The sequence below is a fragment of the Serpula lacrymans genome, assembly GCF_000218685.1.
Source record: "Serpula lacrymans var. lacrymans S7.9 unplaced genomic scaffold SERLAscaffold_1, whole genome shotgun sequence".
Classification (NCBI taxonomy): Eukaryota; Fungi; Basidiomycota; class Agaricomycetes; order Boletales; family Serpulaceae; genus Serpula; species Serpula lacrymans.
This window is the reverse complement of record NW_006763290.1, coordinates 3,680,871-3,700,370: the sequence shown is the minus strand read 5'-3', so window position 1 is coordinate 3,700,370 and position 19,500 is coordinate 3,680,871. Positions and strand designations below refer to the sequence as shown.

At 41.9% G+C, this 19,500-nt stretch overlaps 6 protein-coding genes across 6 annotated transcripts; 2 read left to right on the top strand and 4 right to left on the bottom strand.

The window, feature by feature from the left end:
• Positions 1–1,891: 1,891 nt before the first annotated feature.
• On the bottom strand, positions 1,892–4,454 carry SERLADRAFT_455043 (uncharacterized protein; the record flags this gene model as incomplete). The annotated part of the gene is made up of 12 exons (XM_007312568.1): positions 1,892–2,123; positions 2,181–2,286; positions 2,339–2,410; positions 2,463–2,544; positions 2,604–2,676; positions 2,730–2,799; positions 2,855–2,992; positions 3,047–3,094; positions 3,147–3,281; positions 3,333–3,542; positions 3,594–4,223; positions 4,273–4,454. 12 exons carry the CDS (start codon positions 4,323–4,325, stop codon positions 1,989–1,991), a joined length of 1,752 nt encoding a protein of 583 aa, XP_007312630.1.
• Positions 4,455–6,945: 2,491 nt separating this feature from the next.
• SERLADRAFT_432361 (uncharacterized protein) lies at positions 6,946–7,400 on the bottom strand (the record flags this gene model as incomplete). The annotated part of the gene is made up of 2 exons (XM_007312567.1): positions 6,946–7,127; positions 7,175–7,400. The coding sequence occupies 2 exons, from the start codon at positions 7,398–7,400 to the stop codon at positions 6,946–6,948; spliced, it is 408 nt and encodes a 135-aa protein (XP_007312629.1).
• Positions 7,401–13,328: 5,928 nt separating this feature from the next.
• Positions 13,329–13,839, bottom strand: SERLADRAFT_364573 (uncharacterized protein; the record flags this gene model as incomplete). Its single annotated transcript, XM_007312566.1, is given in 3 exon segments — positions 13,329–13,411; positions 13,431–13,744; positions 13,787–13,839. The coding sequence occupies 3 exon segments, from the start codon at positions 13,837–13,839 to the stop codon at positions 13,329–13,331; spliced, it is 450 nt and encodes a 149-aa protein (XP_007312628.1).
• A 753-nt stretch (positions 13,840–14,592) lies between these two features.
• Positions 14,593–15,215, bottom strand: SERLADRAFT_375970 (uncharacterized protein; the record flags this gene model as incomplete). Its single annotated transcript, XM_007312565.1, is given in 4 exon segments — positions 14,593–14,622; positions 14,682–15,077; positions 15,093–15,106; positions 15,185–15,215. 1 exon segment carries the CDS (start codon positions 15,015–15,017, stop codon positions 14,802–14,804), a length of 216 nt encoding a protein of 71 aa, XP_007312627.1.
• A 366-nt stretch (positions 15,216–15,581) lies between these two features.
• SERLADRAFT_375965 (uncharacterized protein) lies at positions 15,582–15,860 on the top strand (the record flags this gene model as incomplete). Its single annotated transcript, XM_007312564.1, has 1 exon — positions 15,582–15,860. One exon carries the CDS (start codon positions 15,582–15,584, stop codon positions 15,858–15,860), a length of 279 nt encoding a protein of 92 aa, XP_007312626.1.
• A 174-nt stretch (positions 15,861–16,034) lies between these two features.
• SERLADRAFT_455023 (uncharacterized protein) lies at positions 16,035–17,440 on the top strand (the record flags this gene model as incomplete). The annotated part of the gene is made up of 5 exons (XM_007312563.1): positions 16,035–16,434; positions 16,487–16,603; positions 16,658–17,063; positions 17,125–17,223; positions 17,289–17,440. 5 exons carry the CDS (start codon positions 16,096–16,098, stop codon positions 17,294–17,296), a joined length of 969 nt encoding a protein of 322 aa, XP_007312625.1.
• Positions 17,441–19,500: the final 2,060 nt, after the last annotated feature.

Here is a 19,500-nt window from a genome sequence, read left to right as displayed (position 1 = left end):
TTAGTTTGTCTTTGTGTGCCTGCCACCTTCCTACTTTTGAGCTTCCAATTGTGTTCTGTTTGCATTACATTATATTCTTCTTAACTAATTCTCTCCCAGTGTATTGCTACTGACTGCCACTTTCATAGCAACATCTCAAGCTCTGGAAGAGCACTTGTTGTGTAGCTAATTTTTTAGACAGGAATATTCCCAGGCCAGCCTTTTATGTAACCTCTTTAGTGTTGTACTATGTTTTGCCAATACTGCAACTATTGCACCTTTGCATCTGGATTGCCAGTAACGTTGGCTAGATCAGGTTAGTCTAATATGTAGGTAGGAGAAATAAAAGATACTAACCAAGCTTTGTTATTAATTCAGTGTAAATATGTGCTTATATACTAGAAATATGTATGTATTGATTATGGGTATATCAGTATTGACCTTGCACTCTACAGCCTGCAGGGTTTGGGTAATGTTGTTTACTTTAATTTTGTGGATATACAATTTCACTTTCTCTCTCCGTGTTTTGTATATTCTTTGAGAATAAAAGCTCTCTTATCTGAAGTCAGTGTATGTATGGTGTGCATGGTATTTGATACTATAGCCACAAACAAGGCTTTGTAGAACACTGTCCCACTTCCTTCTAAAAAATGGAGTTAGCACACTGCTTTACTATAGGAGATAAATCACATACTTTTACTCATATCTGTCTGACAACTTTTCTTCCAGCAGAGTGTATTCCAAGAACTCAGCTTGTGTCTGTGGTGTTTTGATACTTTGTCAAAATATAGATTATTTTGGATATGCTAATAGCCTTTATAGCTCCACACTGTAATGGCAGCCATTGTAATATTGATATGTTCTTAACACAGCAAGCATAATTGACTTTTGTCACACCCAAAATTGATGAAAAAGCCTGAAAGTAGTTAAATATTTGACTGTATTTTGAATTTACAAGATTTTGTAAACCAAGGTAAATAAAGGAGCCACAGAGGCAAAATAATAGAGGACACAATCAATACTGAATGATAGAGGAATAGATAGAGAAAAAAATGACAATATGTAGAAAGTACACAGATGCAGAATCACCAAAACTAACACAAAAATAATCTCTTTCATCTTGTTGAAGAGTATCATCTAAATCCAATATAGCTTTATGTTAATTGTATCTGTTACAAAGTGATACTAGGTAGTAGCTTCAGCAAATATAGGAATGTGTATGTATGTCTAAACTTACCTCAGTCTCTTGTACAAGGACTGAGGTATCCAGAAAGCGTGAGCAGGAATTTCTATAGTAGTATAATGTCCGATAACTAAATAGGAAAGTGACTCTCAGCCACCACTTCCATTGGTGGTAGAGAGCAATAGTGCATGAGGCTCAAACCTTATTAACTTGGACAGATATGTGACAACACTTTATTGACAAACTTTGCTGCACCTACTCTGTGTTAACACCCACAGCACTACTTTCAATGCACACATATTCATATTAGTCCACATGGCATTCAAGGCCTTACTCACATTTTTCCTTGTGTGCAGCTTAGCTAAAAAGCCAGAGCTGTTGTTAAAGCAAAAAGTAGTGAGCAATCCCAACAACTCAGAGAAGATCTTGAAGCTGCTTGCACAGCAAGCATAACCAATTGTTGTCACACCCACAATTAATGAAAAAGCTTGGAAGTACTTAAATATTTGATTGTATTTTGGACTTACAAGATTTTATGAGAATAATGTATTTTTGTTAACATATTTCTATTTTTCCACACAAAGTCTTGTGATTAGTTCATTAACAGTGACAGCAACAAGAGAGACAACAAACGTAACAGGCAGCCAGTTCACTGAAGCCAGTGTTCAGTAGGCTGATGCATGGCAGTGGCATTGCCAAACCGTAGACCTAATCTTTGCTTACTAGATGTCGCATCCTTTTGCAGCATGTTTTTTAAATTGGAGTAATCTGAGCAATACCCATCATGAACAAGATACAGGGAACAGAATGATATTTGCGGCTCTAATCACTGATGGGCAACCATGATAGCATCAGATATGAAACCAGCTGAAACCTGTCTTCCGCCAAACCATCGGCCATTGAGGCCTTGTATAGCATTTTTTGCGGAATCGATAGAATTGAACTTAACGTATATCTTGCCCTAAGAGGGACTATGGTCGTGAGAACATGAAACTCCAGAAGAATACAATAGACTTGCTTGGGTCTCTTGTTCAACCTTGATTGCGTCGACTTGACCATATTTGTCTTCGCATTCGCCTTTCACGTCTTCAGCTAGATCTTTGTCCCAATCACGCTCTGTCTCCCTGAAGCGACGTTACTGAAAAGGGTCTAGAACAAGAGCATAAATAGACGAACTCTTCGGGATCAAACATGTTTTTCAGCAGCACGGATCTTGATTGCATTGCTTGAGGGATGGTCGGCTTGTTGCTAAGCTCTGCTCATCGATAATAAGCCCGGCATAGAGAAATATATCACACACTTTGTCGGGGGTTTGGGTATTGGTTCAATTCTAGCTAATTTTTGCATTAGGGCTTGTCGAGAGGCTGCGTTCAAGTTGCCACCTGGTTATACGCAGTTACTCAGTTAGTAACTCAGGTCATATGATAAAGTATCTACTTGCCTCCTGCCTCGTCCAAAGTATCTTGTTGAGCATATCGAGCGGTGCCCTTTTCGTGTACAGTATTGACACGCAGCTGCGGATGTGGATGATTGATTAGCGAACGAAAAATAGCAAGAGATTTCTTACCGTTCGACCTGCAAGTTCAAAGCCTTCCATTTGTTCCAGGGCCATCCTTGCATCCTCAGCTCTTTTATATCTAATAGTGGACGGTGAGCGATTGGACATGATTAGGAAAATAGATAAATCGTTACTGCACAAAAGCGTAGCCTTTGCTGCGCCCCGTCATGGGGTCCCTATGAAGGTCGACAAATTCAAGTTCACCAAATGGTTCGAAGACCTGTTTAATATCGGACTCGGTGAGGTTGAAATGTAGTGAGCCGACATAAAGCCTGATAGATAGAGACTAGATATAAGACCTGCAAAAAGTACCAAAGACAACGTACTGCATAGCTCCATGTGGAGCACTAACTCCAGGGGGGAGATTAAGATTGCTGCCCGAAGTGAGCGAACAAATGAGAACGCAAGTACGAAGGTGTCACTTACCCATCTCCTGGATGAAGCTTGTTCCTTTCGGATTCCGTTAATTGGACCATGACGGGAAGACCCATTACTACAGTCCCACTAAGAGAGATAGCTTTCTCGACCATATCAATTGAGCGAAATTCGACGTAGCCAATACTAAAATCTTCTATCAGTGGAAGCACATGGTCAACTATAATGTGTTCGTACCCTTTCGAACGGCGAGACAATCTGTCTGTGACGATCCTTGAATCCATCACAGTGCCTTCACCCAGTTTGTCCTCGAAAAAATATCCAAGGTCTCGGGCAGTAAGCCGTGCAGCAAGCTGAGAGACAAACACAGATCGGGCTTCAGAATCGTCTTCTTTAGGTTCTTCGGGATTGTAATCATCAGGAGTATCATATGTTGGAGATGACCGTCTGTAAAACATTGATAAGTATCACTGGTTGAAAACATTAACAGACACTCACTGTAGGATAAGACTTGTCGAAGTTCGCGCTTCCAGCTCATCTTCGTCGAGGAAGGAATATCTTGCATCCCTAGTCACATCTCTATCTGTTCGATGTCTCAGAGGATCATCAAATTCATCACGGGGATCCCGATGTTTCATCCGGTCATCGAACCTACGTTCTCGTGAGCGCTCTTTAAGGTCAGATACTCTGTTATTGGGACTATCCTTGATCGGAGCTGTAGGTTGTGGTAGGCTCGTTGCAGATGGGAGGGGAGGGAACAAATTTTCTACGCCGTCATCTGATCTCTTTCTCTTTGAACGACCATCGTAAGCATGAGCCTCTATAGAGTCCCCGATTTCATCTCTCTTTCTTCTCCTTTCTTGATCTCTATCTTGACGTTCTCCTGTGTGGTGGTGACTATCATACCTATCGCCACGATGACGCTTATCTCTTTCCCTACGTCCGCTATCCCTGTCCTTGTTTAACAAATCACGCGATTTGCTTCGCCTACCTCGCTCGCGGTACCCTCGTTCAATACGCCATTCGTCATTGTCACGATCCCTCCGGCGGTCTCTTCGCCCCCTCTCGCGAGAATGAGAACGATGAGATTTTCTAGTACGATGAGTGTCGGATGAATGGTTACGAGAACTATAGGATGTGTCACAACGCGATCTGTGGTGAAAAAAGGCAAACATACGATCTACAGTGAGGTGATGTGTCGACGTGAATTTTATCGCGAGGTGAAGACATCTTGCAATCCCGAGCTAAGTTATAATACACGGCAAGCAAATATAAAGAGGAAGCAAGCACTACAGATGAGACAGAGCGAAATCCAGGATGAGGACTTGGGACAATGTACGCAGTTTTCCAACTAGACACAACTGAAGCCTAAGCGAGGCTTCGAAGCTTTGGGGCCAGTGCCAAATGAAACCAAATAAACGGACTTCGAAATTGCTAACCCGCCACTCACCACAGGCAAGAAAATGTGGCCGTTAGTTTGATGCTGCAGCGGTCATGTGCCTTATAACCCCGGCCTCTGCGCCCGGCCACCTAAAACGCCGCCTGTTGTCAAAGACAAAAGATCATGCCAGTTAGAGCTCGACAATACTGAGTTTTTGAGTAGTAGCACGGACAATTTGATGTCACGCATCAATCATTTAGTTAGGTCTCAATTTAGCTGGCTCCAGGTAAGTTTAATTGGACGATGTAGAAGAGAGAACCTCCACTTCAGGCGTCAGATTCAAAACTTCTGGGTTGTGAAGTTTAAGATTACACAGAGTGTGCTTTCCACGAACATAGAACATTATGGATTATTCAAATCGTGTTGTATGTATTAAGTTGTGGGTCAATGATGGCCTGGTTTTTTACAGAGGTGAAATCTAACATGCCAGCTATGTATCACAACAACTTCTTCTGCGCTGTGATTTCTACAAACATTCAGCTTACACAATGGCTACTAAGTCATGCAAATAGAGAATACCAGCATGTGAATTTTCCTTCCTGTTTTTTGAGTTTTGGCTGCGAGTCTGTGACGGTTGTTGCCTGACTGGTACACAAAGCTTCTGTCATTCACTGCTCTGCACTTGTTGCTGCGGTATAGCTTCCAGTGCTTGCACTTGTCTCCAAGATGAGGCTTTGGCGGAGCTTTCTGTGTATACATGCACCTGTGACTCCCATAGAACACGGCTAATTAGGCTTGATATCTGGTGGTGATGACAAGCCTAATTAGGCCCGAATCTCACATTTTCTCCCCTCCTGCTATATTTCTTCTGTAATTCCTATCTTAGAGTCAGCATATAAGCATTGTACAATGTAGCATTGAATGGATGACTCACAACTATTACAAATGCTTGCGTCATCCTTCAGAGAGGCCACGTCACTCCCCTCCGGTTGACATGGCTCATCACTATTACTAACCTCCCTCAACACTCAACAAAGCATGATGCAATGGGCCTCTATCACGTGTATTTTGGCCGTTTCCACCAGCGCCTCCTGTCTGCCGCAAACATGCGCCTGTTGTGTTGCATCACTATCACGTGGCGTCACCTTGCCACCCAGTGTTTGAGTCTTGCTCGTCATCTAGCATAGCGAGCTCATCATTGACAGCCCAGCAAGCAGTTAATTACACAAGGGTTTAGCTACAATGTATGACTAGTCTCTATGTTAGAGACAACCTGAGTTATATTGTGCAATGTACATGTAGCCTCTTCTGCACAATCATCATCTTCTTCTTCGTCCTCTAGTTCTTCCCAGGTATCTTCTCATATTATAGTGCGCTGCAGAGTAACATTTGAGGATGCAATGATGTCCTGTGAAGATGTTGTTTGGGTATCATATCCATGTGAGCTGTCAAGCTAGACAGAATAATGTAATGTTAACTGGCTTGCTAAAGCTAATATATTGGTATTATATACCTAGACAGAATAATGTACTAGAAGGCTATTAATGATATGTCTCTATAATGTCTGCATAATTATTACTCACATGTTAACTGGCTTGCTAAAGCTAAGGCAGTTACACATGTGGTGTGACGTTTCTATGTGAGTGGCTGTGCAGATTTGTAATCAAGGAATCAGAAATCCGGAGAAGTTCTATGTATGGTTGTTATATTCTAACAATCCAAGCTTCGGAACACTTGTACTCTCTCCTAACCCAATATTGGCGCTCTCCCCAAATGCTATTGTTCCAGTGAAACCTGGCAGCCGGGTGATTTCAGAGAGACATTGTAGGTGATGTGCGTTAAACCTGCCCTTCTCCATACAATGGACAGATATCTGATAGGCAAGATGAGGGTCAAACACATGCAACTGGTCCTCACATGCATGCAAATACCCATCCTCATCTCACAGGTATGTAGAAACCCTCTGAATCTCTATATTTAGGCGTTTGATTTCTTCTTTAGCTCGAAGAATTTTGAAATACAGGTCCATTGTAACGACCAAGAGTTTCTTACTCTGGCGCACAATTCAGACAAGCAAAAGAGAAGAGAGAAGGGATCACCCCTTAGGTTTCAACAGGTTAGTTGTGCTAGACAATAGGAGGACTTGCTGAGTCCTTCCCCATGTATTGCTGCTGTATATATACTAAAATACATGAGGTACTGTACAGTTGTAAATAAAGTTTAAAGTCCGATGTTTAGCATGTGACCAGTCACACTAGTCAGGTGATATGTCACATTATTGGTCATGTGACTTATGAAAAGTCCGAAAATGTAAAGTAAAGTAAATGGTCACATGATCAGTCATGTGACTTGGAAAATGAAAAGTAAAAGTACAAAAAGTGAAGTGTAAGTAGGTGCTGGTATGTCAGTTGTAACATCCATGGCCATTTGGCCGGCTGGCTTTGCCCATGGTCATTTTGATATGTCCTGTCATGTGTCACGTAGAAGGTTAAACTCTGATAAAAATGTGTAGTTGACAACCTCCTTCCACTCTAGAGTTTGACGGGGTGGGGATAGTGCCTTTGCTGCTGCGTTGTACCGTTCCAGCGCTGTTCGGATGGTGGCAGACCGTGCTTGTAAAGCTTTACCAATGTGTTTGCGTAGCGCATAGCCTAGGTAGAAGTGAATGTAGCATCTAAGCAAGGTAGCTATAACTTACCGGTTTGTGATCTATTCATTTTGCTTAGCTCAAAAATACGAACTACGATCAGACCCTCGAGGTGATCTAAAGCCCGCTGATAGTCTCTCATGGCTATTATTCTAGTGGTACTTTGCGACTCAGCCCCTTCTGGTGTCCACTGCTTGTCTATAGTTAGTTTGAGCTCCAATGCTTGTACGGCTTTCAACTTTTCCATATAATCTTCAGTAGCATGTCGACGAGCCATCTCCACCTTTCAGCTAGAATCTTTCCCTGTTGCAGCAAGAGTGGAGGCTGTCGGAATTTGCCACATATGTAACTTCCCTTGAAGTGCATCCCTGCAGCACTCAAGTTGCACCATTCACACCCAATATAAAGCGAGGACTCACCAATTGCTCTGTAGCTTCACCAGCTTCTCTAAGTACTCCATCTGCAGTGTTTCTTTGTGGGGCTCCTTCTGCAGATTCGTAAGGTAGTCCTTTTCTTCTTTCAACCACTCAACCAAACATGCTTTCATCTGAGATCTCAAGGTCCTTCATGGTAGCAGCGAGGGCAACAGGGCCCTCTTCTAATATATCAAGTGATTGCTTGTAATTATCATGCAGGAACATAGCTCACAGCCAATTTCAGTAGTAAAAGCATTGATTAAAATCAACCCACATACTTAGATTTTGATACACCTCAAAGTTGTCATTGTGCTTGAAGTAAGTGGATATGGCCTGTTTGCGATGGAAGAAATATAGCAGGAGGGGAGAAAATGTGAGATTCAGGCCTAATTAGGCTTGCCATCACCACCGGATATCAAGCCTAATTAGCCGTGTTCTGTGGGAGTCACAGGTGTTTAGATGGGAGAGAACAAACAACAAATATATTTTTTAAAATGTAAACCATCATATATGTACAAATTAAATACATATCTGGCTCTGTATTATTATCAAGATATGTATAACATATATAAATATCAATACCAACTATTGCAGGAATTTATGTCTGGCTGTACCGCAATATGTAACGGACCCTCATTGCCTCAATTTTAGCTAGGATGGAGCATCAAATTTCCTCCATGAGGCAAAGATGCTGAGATTGCAATATTGATGACAATATTAACACAAGGCAAGTACAAAGGTGATTTTGAAAAGGACCAGCTCCTGAAAGGATGAGCCGCTTTGTCTGACTATAAAGCAAGCTCTGGCTGGCTCTTCAAAGAATATCTAAGAACAAATCCCTCCCTCCCTCAGCTATGTCAGATAACATCCCATTTTACCCTGAATATACTCTGCATCCTATTGAACAGAAAGAGGATATCACTTACTATCATGCAATTAATACTTGAGGATACTCTATCCTCAACAAGAATGGGAACCCAGTCCACTTCCCATTGCTGGCGCTGTCTATGCGCGTAACTGGAAAAAGGATCTCACCAGATGCTGCCATAGTGCCTAGTTGGATAGTAGTTTCTGTGCAAGATTAGCTTAGGTGAGGACAAGGGCAGCTCAAAAGCGGAAAATCTGGAAAGCTCGCCAAGAAAGGGTACAACAGGGGAACATCTTGGCTGCAATGTGATTGAAATCATATCTTCGCACTAAACAAGCCCAGTTCTTCTTTGATATCTGTTGCTTTACAGTTTTGGGACTCGTGATTACTGGTTACATAGATTAGTAATAACCTTTCATCTTAGACGAGGCATTATTACCTGATAAATATTACTATATAGACAGGGCCAGCAGAGTCCGGCTGAGTGTGCCAGCCAGGCCATGTTAGACGTGATATTATTGTGCCATCATCAACAACCCAACTGGGTGAGACACTGCCCATCCAAGACAACCTGGCTAGGTCAATACATTACAGGGTGCTCGTCTTAGACAACCCAGCTGGGTGATAGGTGCCCCGGCTGGGCCACAGGATGATGAGTGGCAAAGAGTGCAATAGATTGCTGAGATGCAGTGTGGTCTTACCTCCACTCTTGATGGATACTGTATCTGAGCTATTATTAAATCTTGATAATTCTGCCCTCTAAGGTCCTGATGGATTTGAGGTATCCATGAGACATCTATTTACATATAGCAATATCTACATGAGTATTGGTATACCCAGGTCAAAAACATTTGTCTCTGTGCTGTCTTTTGATGCTGTGGCAAGGTTGCCATTGCAATCCCCCAGCCCTCTTCCCATTTGTCCCCGGGAGGCTGTTGATGCCCCCCAGACATCACACTCCCTCGGCCCAACACCCCCTTTGACTTCCCATTGCCACCCTTCTGTCCCACCCCGATCTCTCCTCCAACCCAATCAGGCAGGAAGAAACACCTTTGGACATTCCTGGAACCCCTTGTCCGTCCCCCGGGCCTCCACCTTATTGGCCTTTTGAGGCCCAACAAGGGGATTCACCTCAGCCACCAAGGCCTCATACACCCCCGGGAGGTGATGTCCCTATCACTGTTGCTCCTCAAAGTGATGGTTGGGACCTCATTGACTTCAGCTTTACATCCCCGGTCCCTAGCCATATACAATGGTCGTCCCCAGCACAGCAGTGGAGTCCGCCTCCTTCCTTGGAAGAAAGGGTAGCAAGGATGGAATGAAGGCAGGGGATTATTGGGGATCTCTATGAGAGGATTAGCCAGCTGGAGGATGAGGTAGCAAGGTTGAAAGCAAAGGAGAGGGAGTACAATCAGACGAAATCATAGTTCAATGGACTTGTAATATAATTTTATTTGTTCTAGATTTCATTTGCATATACTTATAATGTGTGATAAGAAACAAGGCTGAGAACTCTACCCCGGGCCCCATCAATATGGCCCAGGACCTGTCTAACTTCAACACATTGATAAGCTATTGGTAAGTGATGCTTGGCAAAATGGAAACATTGCCCGGGAATGGTCTATAGCCAAGTGATCTATGATCTGTTCAGCTAGGCTGTAAGATCTAAACCGGGATTACTACAACACTCACATCCCCAGATACACTTTTTAAACCCGGGATGACAATAACGCTCACATCCCCAGGTACACATTTTAAACCCAGGGCTATTATGTACATTTATCACATTACTGTACAAGAGGTGTACCTACTATGCAATGCCTCCTGGGTTTCTTTACCTTTAGTGTCTGATCTACCTTGGTGTCCTTGGCTTGTTGAAGCTGCTTTACTGGACTATTACCTGACTTTGTCCTGTGTGCAATGTTCCCGGGTTCCCCATCCATCTCCTCATGCCCACATTTGGTGGAACTCTGCATTGCCCTTGTCAGGGAAGGCGGATTCCAAGCTATCTTGTATTGCAGTGGTCATGTCCCTGCAGAATGGGAGGATAGTTTCGCCCACCATGGCAAACTCAATATTTGACCATGTCAAGTTGTCATCCTCATCAGCAAATTAGATTGTATGAAGGTCCCGGAGCAGCATTCCTACCGCCAAACACATCAGGGCCATAGCTGTATGGCCCCTAATACCTGTGTGGCTGTCCTAGGGCTTGACAATGGAAAATAGTTCCTACAACTTAGAAATCAAGACATGAAATAATAGTTTAATAGTGATTGTGTAGTCAATATCAACATTATTGACAATCACAATAGCCCATGAAGTTCTGTAAAGTAAAAACTGCTTGTATTTAATACATAACAAAATCACTATTAATGGTTATTTTATGAGTGTACAAGAAAAGAGATAGCTATATCTTGATATCTTTTCCCTTACTTGCATCTTTGAAATATAGCATTTTAGGCCCACTAATGAACAATTATCACAATAACGCAAAAATATATTCATATTACAATTCAACCTAAGATTTATTTATGTCGATTGTATTACAGATAAATTATTCATAAATCTCTACACTACTACATATATAAAAGCATCCTTCATGCTTTGCTTATATTGGACTAGAATCATCCCATTTCTTGCTGGGATTTTCCCAGATTAGTGTGAACATTCAAACTCAGCTGCAATAATCACACCCTGTTTTTTGATTTGCTAGATTGGTGCAGGATTATCCTTTGTAAGACACAGAAAACTGGGTAATATTATTCTCTTTAAGTCTATACAGTCTGCCAACTGTCCATGTCACATGAGATTGAGAATGGCATGGGACCTTCTGTGTATCACTTAAACTAGTGCTGATATGATCCAGTTTGGTCCAGTTCTTAGCACTTTAGATGTTCAGGACTGTTCAGAACTACTGAGAACAGTCCAGGATCCACCTTCCCTTGTGCATACAGGAACATAATATGTGTTTGGTTTCCTGGATCCTCTGAACCTCTGATCAAACTCCTTGAAACCAGACTAAAATTCACATCCAGACTATGGTCCTAAACTGGACTGCAGCAGCACTAACCCAAACAAACTCAATAAACATATGACAAATACAAGACAGCCACATATTGCATTGCATCAGAAAAACAAACAATCCAATAAAAATGATCCAACATAGTTAGCATTGTATTCCTGGTATTGTAGGCTACCAAGTCTTAATTCAGAATTAGAGACTAGATATGACATTAGATGTCTGCACCAAGTTCTGTATAAATTGATTCATACTACATGTTCCAAAAATTTAGTTTTTGTTGGCCTTAAATCACCAATGGCCATAGCCTAACCACACTTTATTGTTTGAACACCAATGAGTCAGTTGCATTCTTTTATGATGTCAGACCTTGCATGATGCCATTCCAATCTCTTCCTTCCAATAGAGATTTTTTAATGGGTATGCTTGCACATCCACAGGTTTGCCTCAGTCAGTCCTAATAGAACTATGTAAAACTCAGCCGCTGCCCAAGAGGCTATAGAAACGACTATATGATTTACCTATGTGAAACTACAATGGATGTTAGTTTAAGGTGATCTTTAATAAATGTAATGTAACATACCTCAGCCGCTGCCCAAGAGGCTATAGAAATGACTGAGGTATTTCTATACTAAACCCCCTACTACTTATAGCCGGAGGTGCTACTCGCTATAGTATAATGACTCCATGGAGTGGTGGCTATGCTCCATGGAGAACAATGGCTGCTTTGGCAGAGACCGGGTTTATCCGGTTTTGTCAAGTCCTTTGCTACTCCATCTTCAATGTCCACTTTGTCCTCCTTTTATATTCCTAGTTTCTTGATGGCCTGGGCGTCAGATACTTGGAATTACATGGTCAAAATGAAAATGTTGATAAACTCCTGTAATTACAATATGGTTATACCAGTACTAGGGGTGCCCGGGGGGCAATGGTATATAATGTAGATGTAGGAAATAAAACCTACTATAGTTTGCAGTGTGATAGAGGAAAATAGCCAATATTTTTCTTATGTTGTCCTTAGATGCAGAAGGTTGAATATTGTTAGATCAAGACATTAGACAGCTGGTGTGGGGAATATTTCTCTACACCTTAGGCGAGTCCTGTGACAAGGACTGGTGATACAGTAGTGGTACTACAGCTTTAAAAATATAAACACTAATAAGCCTATCAGATAATTCACAAATATTGGTAGGAAAACAGATATATATCAAAATACAAGTCAAATCATACAATGTACAACATATAGCTTACATTGAGACAGCAACTACATGATTAAGCACAACATGAAAACAGAAAAAAAGCTATCACTGTATTATCTATCACATGTAAGATTCACAATACATCAACTCCAACTATATAATATTTTGAGTATTGGTCTTCTGATATGAGAAATAAACAGTACACTGTTATTTCCTACTGGCCTTTTTTTTTCAGCCCTCAGTCTTGGCTTTTTAATATTGTCCTGCACTGTGTTGGATAGCTCAGCCAACCCAGAGACGTCAGGCGACCCCTGGTTATTGAGGTTCTGGCGCATTGTGTGCTTGCCATTATATCAATCAATTTAGTGCAAGTAGGCCTTGTAATAAACTGAGTTGGACATGTGATTGGTCAAAATGTCCTAATTGAGATTGAGGTTAGGCTTTGAAAAGCGAACTTGTCAAAGTTGGCTCAAATTGACATTGAGGTTTTCCAGATTACAAATACACATAACATAGATTCTATGTCTGTCATATCACATGTTGGATACAGTATCTTTCATTTTGTTAGCGGACAAAGATATTCATATTTATCTATATTACTCACTCCAGTAGCAGTAGTGGCAGGGTTATTAGAGTCAAAGTTAATCAGTGCATCCAGCATTGGCCATTTGTAGACATGGTACTCAATTGTACAGATATCAAGTCAATAGTGACCTTCAACAATGACTGGCCCAAACATTGTTTGCTCAGTTTTCTTGGGATGGAATTGCTTGAAAGTAAGCTTCTCTTTTTTCCTCAACTGCACTTCCTGTTTGTGGGGACGTCCATTTACAATACTCGCTAATAAAACTAAGAAGCAAGAGGGAGACTGAAAGTATTTTATTGACCATTATTGTCATCTTCCTCACCATGGCATCCCTATTCTGTGAAAATCCCATATCCCTAATCCACAGTATCTCTGGTTTGGTAATGCACCCAATAGTAAAATTACTCATAATGACTTGTAGATCAGGGACCACAGTAACATCTTTGGTGTGAATACGGTGATTGGTGAGTATCTTGACCTCAACTAAGGTGTGATTGTGTTTAATGCCACGGATATAATAAAGAAGTGAATTGCTAATATTAGCAGTGGGTTACTCATAAATTGGGTGAGGATACATTATATGCAGTTTGTTGGTGGGAGGGAAAGAGTTAAGCCTGAAGTCACACATCAGGAAAAACCTAGCTGCCTTTTATAGCTATCATAGCCACCATAGTGCTATATAGGGAAAATAGTAGCTATAGTACGCCTAGACAAGTCCCTATTATATAGTGCTATATAGCAGCACTATATTGAGACATTTGCTATACCAGTTATAATAGCGCCTCTGTAATGCATGTACTATACCTCTACTATAACTGCTACCATAGAACATAAAAGCTATCACTACCGTAAAATATTATTCCAGGGCATTTATATTATTTATACTTGCATTATAATTAGAGGTGATATTTAGTAAAATCAACATATATTTTTAATACGGTTATATGACACATGTAATGATAAACTATCCTAACAAAGTTGAAACCATACCTTTAAATCAGATACTGTAGATTATCCATACTGTGTACAATGCACTCAGTAATGTTATATAAATGCTGATCATGGCATGATCAGCTAAGGGCAGGGCTTCAATATTATTGATTACTCAGTTGCCCTTTACCTTAATGTTCTTGTCCTCCACTATTGATCCCATCACCATTGCATATTTGGCAACTGTAATGTTAGGGATAACCTGTGAGAAGTGATAACTTACTATTTAGGAATTAAAATGTGGGTTTTAGCCCTACTAAAATATTTGCTGTTGCAAAAATGGCAATCTGGAGCAACACACTGGAAAAGTATTAGCGAAAAAGAGTATATGGAAATGTTGAATAACCGCAACAGAAAACTTGATAGTGGGGAAATTGCAGACACCCATAGGCAAACTAGATCAGACAAGGGAACAAAACGGCTCCAAAGCCCTGTCAATGAGCATACAATATCCAAACGACAATGCGTAGATATATGTACCATTGAAGGCGAAGCTCCTTTGACATCTTCTGCAGTCGCTATTCAGGCGGGAGGATCAACAGTCCCAAGTCAACCACCTGCCGGTGCCATTGCATCCCTCCAAAAGTCCACTGATTGCTATCAGAATTCCTTGCTGGAAGACACAGGTCTTCTCTTCTCTCCGAACCCTGCTCTTGACCAATTTGAAGACATCCTTACAAATTTTGACCATGCGCAAGGGAGGCCACATGATGATGTGGCACAGATGCTTGAAAGCCAAACCACAGGCACAACGGCACTGCCAAATCCCAATGCAGTCAACATAGCAGCTAGAGACACCAGAGACGTACTGAACATCAATGAGCAAATGGGGACCACAAATACTGATTTGCCGTCTCTTCAAGATCTCTTTAATCCAGGTCTTTTCAATGATGTTGGACAACCACCTGTTGAATGGCAATTCAGAAACTCTGATATGTCCATGCATGGAGCACACGAGGGCCCTAAATGGTGGCAAAATTTACTGGATCAATAGTATATCACTGTAAATACCCCAAAAAATGTCCTTGGTCTGTGTTCAAATCGTGATGGATCTGGCAATCCCAGTGCTCCGTCTGAACTTGAGTATATCTTGACGTTGTTGTGGATCTATGTAGCGGCTAATATAATATCAGAAAAAAAAAATCACAAAATATAGCGTAAAGCAAAACTTACTATCCACTCAAGTCGGCAATTGTTTGCCCCAAGTCTTCATAGGCCTCATACTCACCACCCTCATGACTGAGGTCAAAGCCCTGATGAGCGGCATATGGGATGTTGTCAATGTCTACACCTTGATCAATAATCATTTCTTCTACATACTCACAGTCCTTTGACGACATTTCTAAAATCAGAATTATAAGTCATAGAGAAAGAGGAAGTATGACACTAACATACCTTGAAGTTCAGCCTTACGCATCTTATCTGCCTCCTCCATACGCTGCTTTTGTTTTCCGGCTGTTGCCACATCCACAGTGCAATCAAACCGTCCGAACCGATGGATTATTGCTGACTTTGAGAGGCCAGGTACTCGTTTTCTTGAATGGGACATGGGTAGATGCAGCAGTACAGCAGGGTAGGGTGCTTGATGCTGGTGATGGGTGGCTGCAGAAAAACAGCAGTAGAATGGCGGTGTGGAGTCGTGGACAATGGTGGTGGTAGTGAGTAACGAGTGTTCCATTATATTAGTCATTCTATCGGAGACAAAAGGTTGCCGACAATGCCGCTGGCCCGGTACTTTCTCACGTCCCAGCCTACCGATTTGGTGCAGGGTTTAACGCTGGTGTCGGAAAATGCCAGAACCGAGCCTTGCATGACTGGGAGAAACGCGTGATCGCCCAACCTTGTAAGGCCTGGTAACCGGGCAGGCTAGGTGTCTTTTATACTCCTCCTGAACATGCTCACACCTCGATTGCGAAATCACGTTTTCGATTCGTCTATCATGCCCTCTACTAGTACCCCCGACTTTGACAGTGGTAAAGCTAGTGTCGATACTATCAATGTGGCACTCAAGCGGTCTCGCTCTCCGACTCAGATGGGTGACATTCCTGAACTGCCGAAGTTACAAGGAGAATCTATTCTGGAAGTTTTCACGCATAGGTCTTTGCGAATAGCATGTAAAGCCAGTTATCACGACAGTGAGACGTTGGCGGTTCTAGGAGAGGAGGTGTTACACATGATGACGACGCAACTACTGCTTTTTAAGAAACCCAGGTTGAAGGTGGAAGAGATCACTGTGAGTTTCTCTTCTACACCTGCACAGGATGTATAAATACAACTTAGAGAAGAATAAAAGGCATATGCTTCTACAAGATGAAATGATCGACAACTGGACAAATTTGTACAGGTTAAGAAATCAAGTGCGTTGCGACCCAAGCTCTTTATCCTCACTGAACAGTGTCCAAGTATATTTACTTTGTCGACAACTGGCATGGCGCTGATTTTGACTTGATCGCTAGGAAGGCCGTCTATTATTCAACGCTTATCTCGGCGCCGTATTTGCTCAGGGTGGAATCAAACCAGTGCAAGAGTGGATAGGTGGACTTTTTCGACTTTCCAGTGATCTTTTCAGAGACAGTTCGACGGCAGAGCCTGGGCCCTCTGGCTTGTCATCGCAACCGGCCAAAAAACTGAAGGTTGACGATGAGCACTATAGCGTGCTCCCACCATCCTCAGCTCCGCCTCCAATACCTTCACCTCCCCCGTTTACAGCATTTCTTTCTAATCCTCTAACCCCAGCTCAACCTAACCTTGCCTTTTTACCCCTCTTCAATCAAGCTGCGCACCAACGTGGTGTGACTATTTCCTATCCAGCCACCTTTTCTGGCCCAGCACACGCAGGAACATGGGCGATTACATGTGTTGGTGAGTTTCTCGGATCGGATCTTACTCATGAGTGACATACAAGCGATAATTTCGTGGATAGTCAACGGGATAAAAAAGGGGCATGGTTGTGGACCGAGCAAGCAGCTTGCAAAAGAAGAAGCGGCGAAGGAAGCCTACTTTGCTATGGGATGGGCACCTCGTACGTCTCGCGCAAAAACACATATTTATGAGTAAATTAATCAAATGGTTCTCATCTCGGCTCAGGTGGATAACACAAAGCATGAAGTATTGCGTTGTATATCAGTCAAGAGCACGCAATATAATGTGTTCCGATAACAGTGCGACTCGGGCATATATCATCAACTTCGCCTGTATATCGGGGAACATGCTTGGCTGTGCCCGAGAAACTCTATTATAAAACTACAGTACTGCAGCCATTGGCAGCTCTGGCAGTGCTATGGTATAGCTATTTCATGTTTCTACTATTTTTATTCATCATCTCTCGATTGTTTTTTTTTATGCAGTGAAACATGCCGAGCTTCTGATCACCTATTTTCATTATCATGCTCATATCTAGGTCTCTTAGGCTCCTCCCGCAGCCACATTGAAGAATTCTGGGGTTCACTGACTTATCAGGGCCTGTTTGGCAGCCACCGTTTTGAAATGTTGCCTGCCAAAAAAGTCTTGTTCTGTGGCCTGTTTCGGAACAAGCTGATGTGTTTGGCAACTCAGCTCGTTTCAAAAAAACTTTGTCACACCAGTCTGCTAATTGTGTTCCCAACTTTTACACTCAAACTACAGTAGCTCACACTGCTCTATCACTCTCAAACCCACCTTAAAAGCCTACAATTACCTCTCAAAAGCTCATGCTCAAGATTTCATCTATAAAAGACAGGCTCCTTGCCAACAAAGAGGACCAACCTGCTAGTCAACAATCTCAGAGTCCAGCCCAAAAAGAGCCCTGAAACATGAAATGGACTTCAGAGGATGATGCCACATAAGTGGATACATTCAAGGAGGCACAAATAAAAGATAATCAACCTGATAATAACTTCAAAAAACCAGCTTTTGTTCCTGCAGCTGTTGTTACAATACACAATTTTTGGACTTTCAACTTTCTTTCTCTGATTTAACTTTCTCTCATAGTTTTCACACAATTGTGCCATGGGGCACTTTCCCTTTGTTTAAACTCCACTTTCTTGTGCTGCACTGCTATCCTTTATTCTTAGCTACAAGTCTTTCACACAGTGGAGCTGGTCACACGGGCTGTACCCTATGACATCATCAACCACTGCCTTCATCAACTGTATAGTACACATGTACAAACCAACCTGTAGTAGTATAAGGACCCCAATAAATCCAGGAGACTTCTCAGAGAGTCCTCCTATTGTTTACCCACAATTAACTTGGTCCTATTCTAAGGGGTTTACCCACTCCTCACTCTATAGCTTGTCATTGTGTGTGCCAGAGTATAAAAACTTTGGTTGTAACAGCGGTTATGCTAGTGCAGAGCCATAAAACCAGTGGTGGTGCATCAAAGACATCTACAAACTGTAGCCAATGTTGGGGGACAGTAAGTCAACCATTGTATAACATATATTGTACTGATTTTTATCATCACAGTTAAAGGCTATGTGTCTTGTTGTTTAGCAGCTCCGAGAGCTGTCTGGTTTTGGATGGGATGATACCAGAAAGAAAGTAACTGTAACTGCTAAAGAAGATGTGTGGAATAACTATATTGCAGTAAGTGTAGAGTCAATAATTTAGTATGAGATGTACTCAATTAGATCTGTCTCTGTCTCATCCAGAAGCAAAGCCATAGTGTACAAACCCTTTTCTGCTCTACAATAATATAATAGGACTCATTGACGGCCACTATGCCACTGGTAAAAGTGCTTTTTATATCCCAGGGGTTGATGAGCATTTTTTGCCTTCATCTTATCCTTATAAGGAGCAAGTGGATCAAGATGATGTGGGCACGGTAGATGGTCATCCAGAGAGTGATTTAGACTTGGATGGTGAAGAAAAGTCTCAGATATGTGATATGGCTTAATATTGACTTAACCAAACTATTCACTCTTCTGGAATTCTATTGAAGTGTCTCAGAGCTCAACATGCAAATGTGCAGTTCTGGATCACCCACTCCTACATCTGCATCAAAGTGCCTTTGTACCAAGATGACAGAACCTTCTGCCATCCTTGGAATTGCATATGCACTTATTCTGCAGCTTTATTGCTCAGTTGTCCTAACCCTAGTATTTTCCAGCTTATTGGTGATGTCCCAAGCACACTTAAGAGGAGAATTGCTGTGATCAAGGCTACTTGTGCTGATGATGCATTAGCCATTGCTGAGCGTACACAAACAATTGCACTATTCACCAAGAATACTGCTATCGCTGATGTATATTCTGCTATCTCCAATAATGTCATTTGATCCAACTACATCTGCCTTGAGATTAATAGCATGTAATTAATA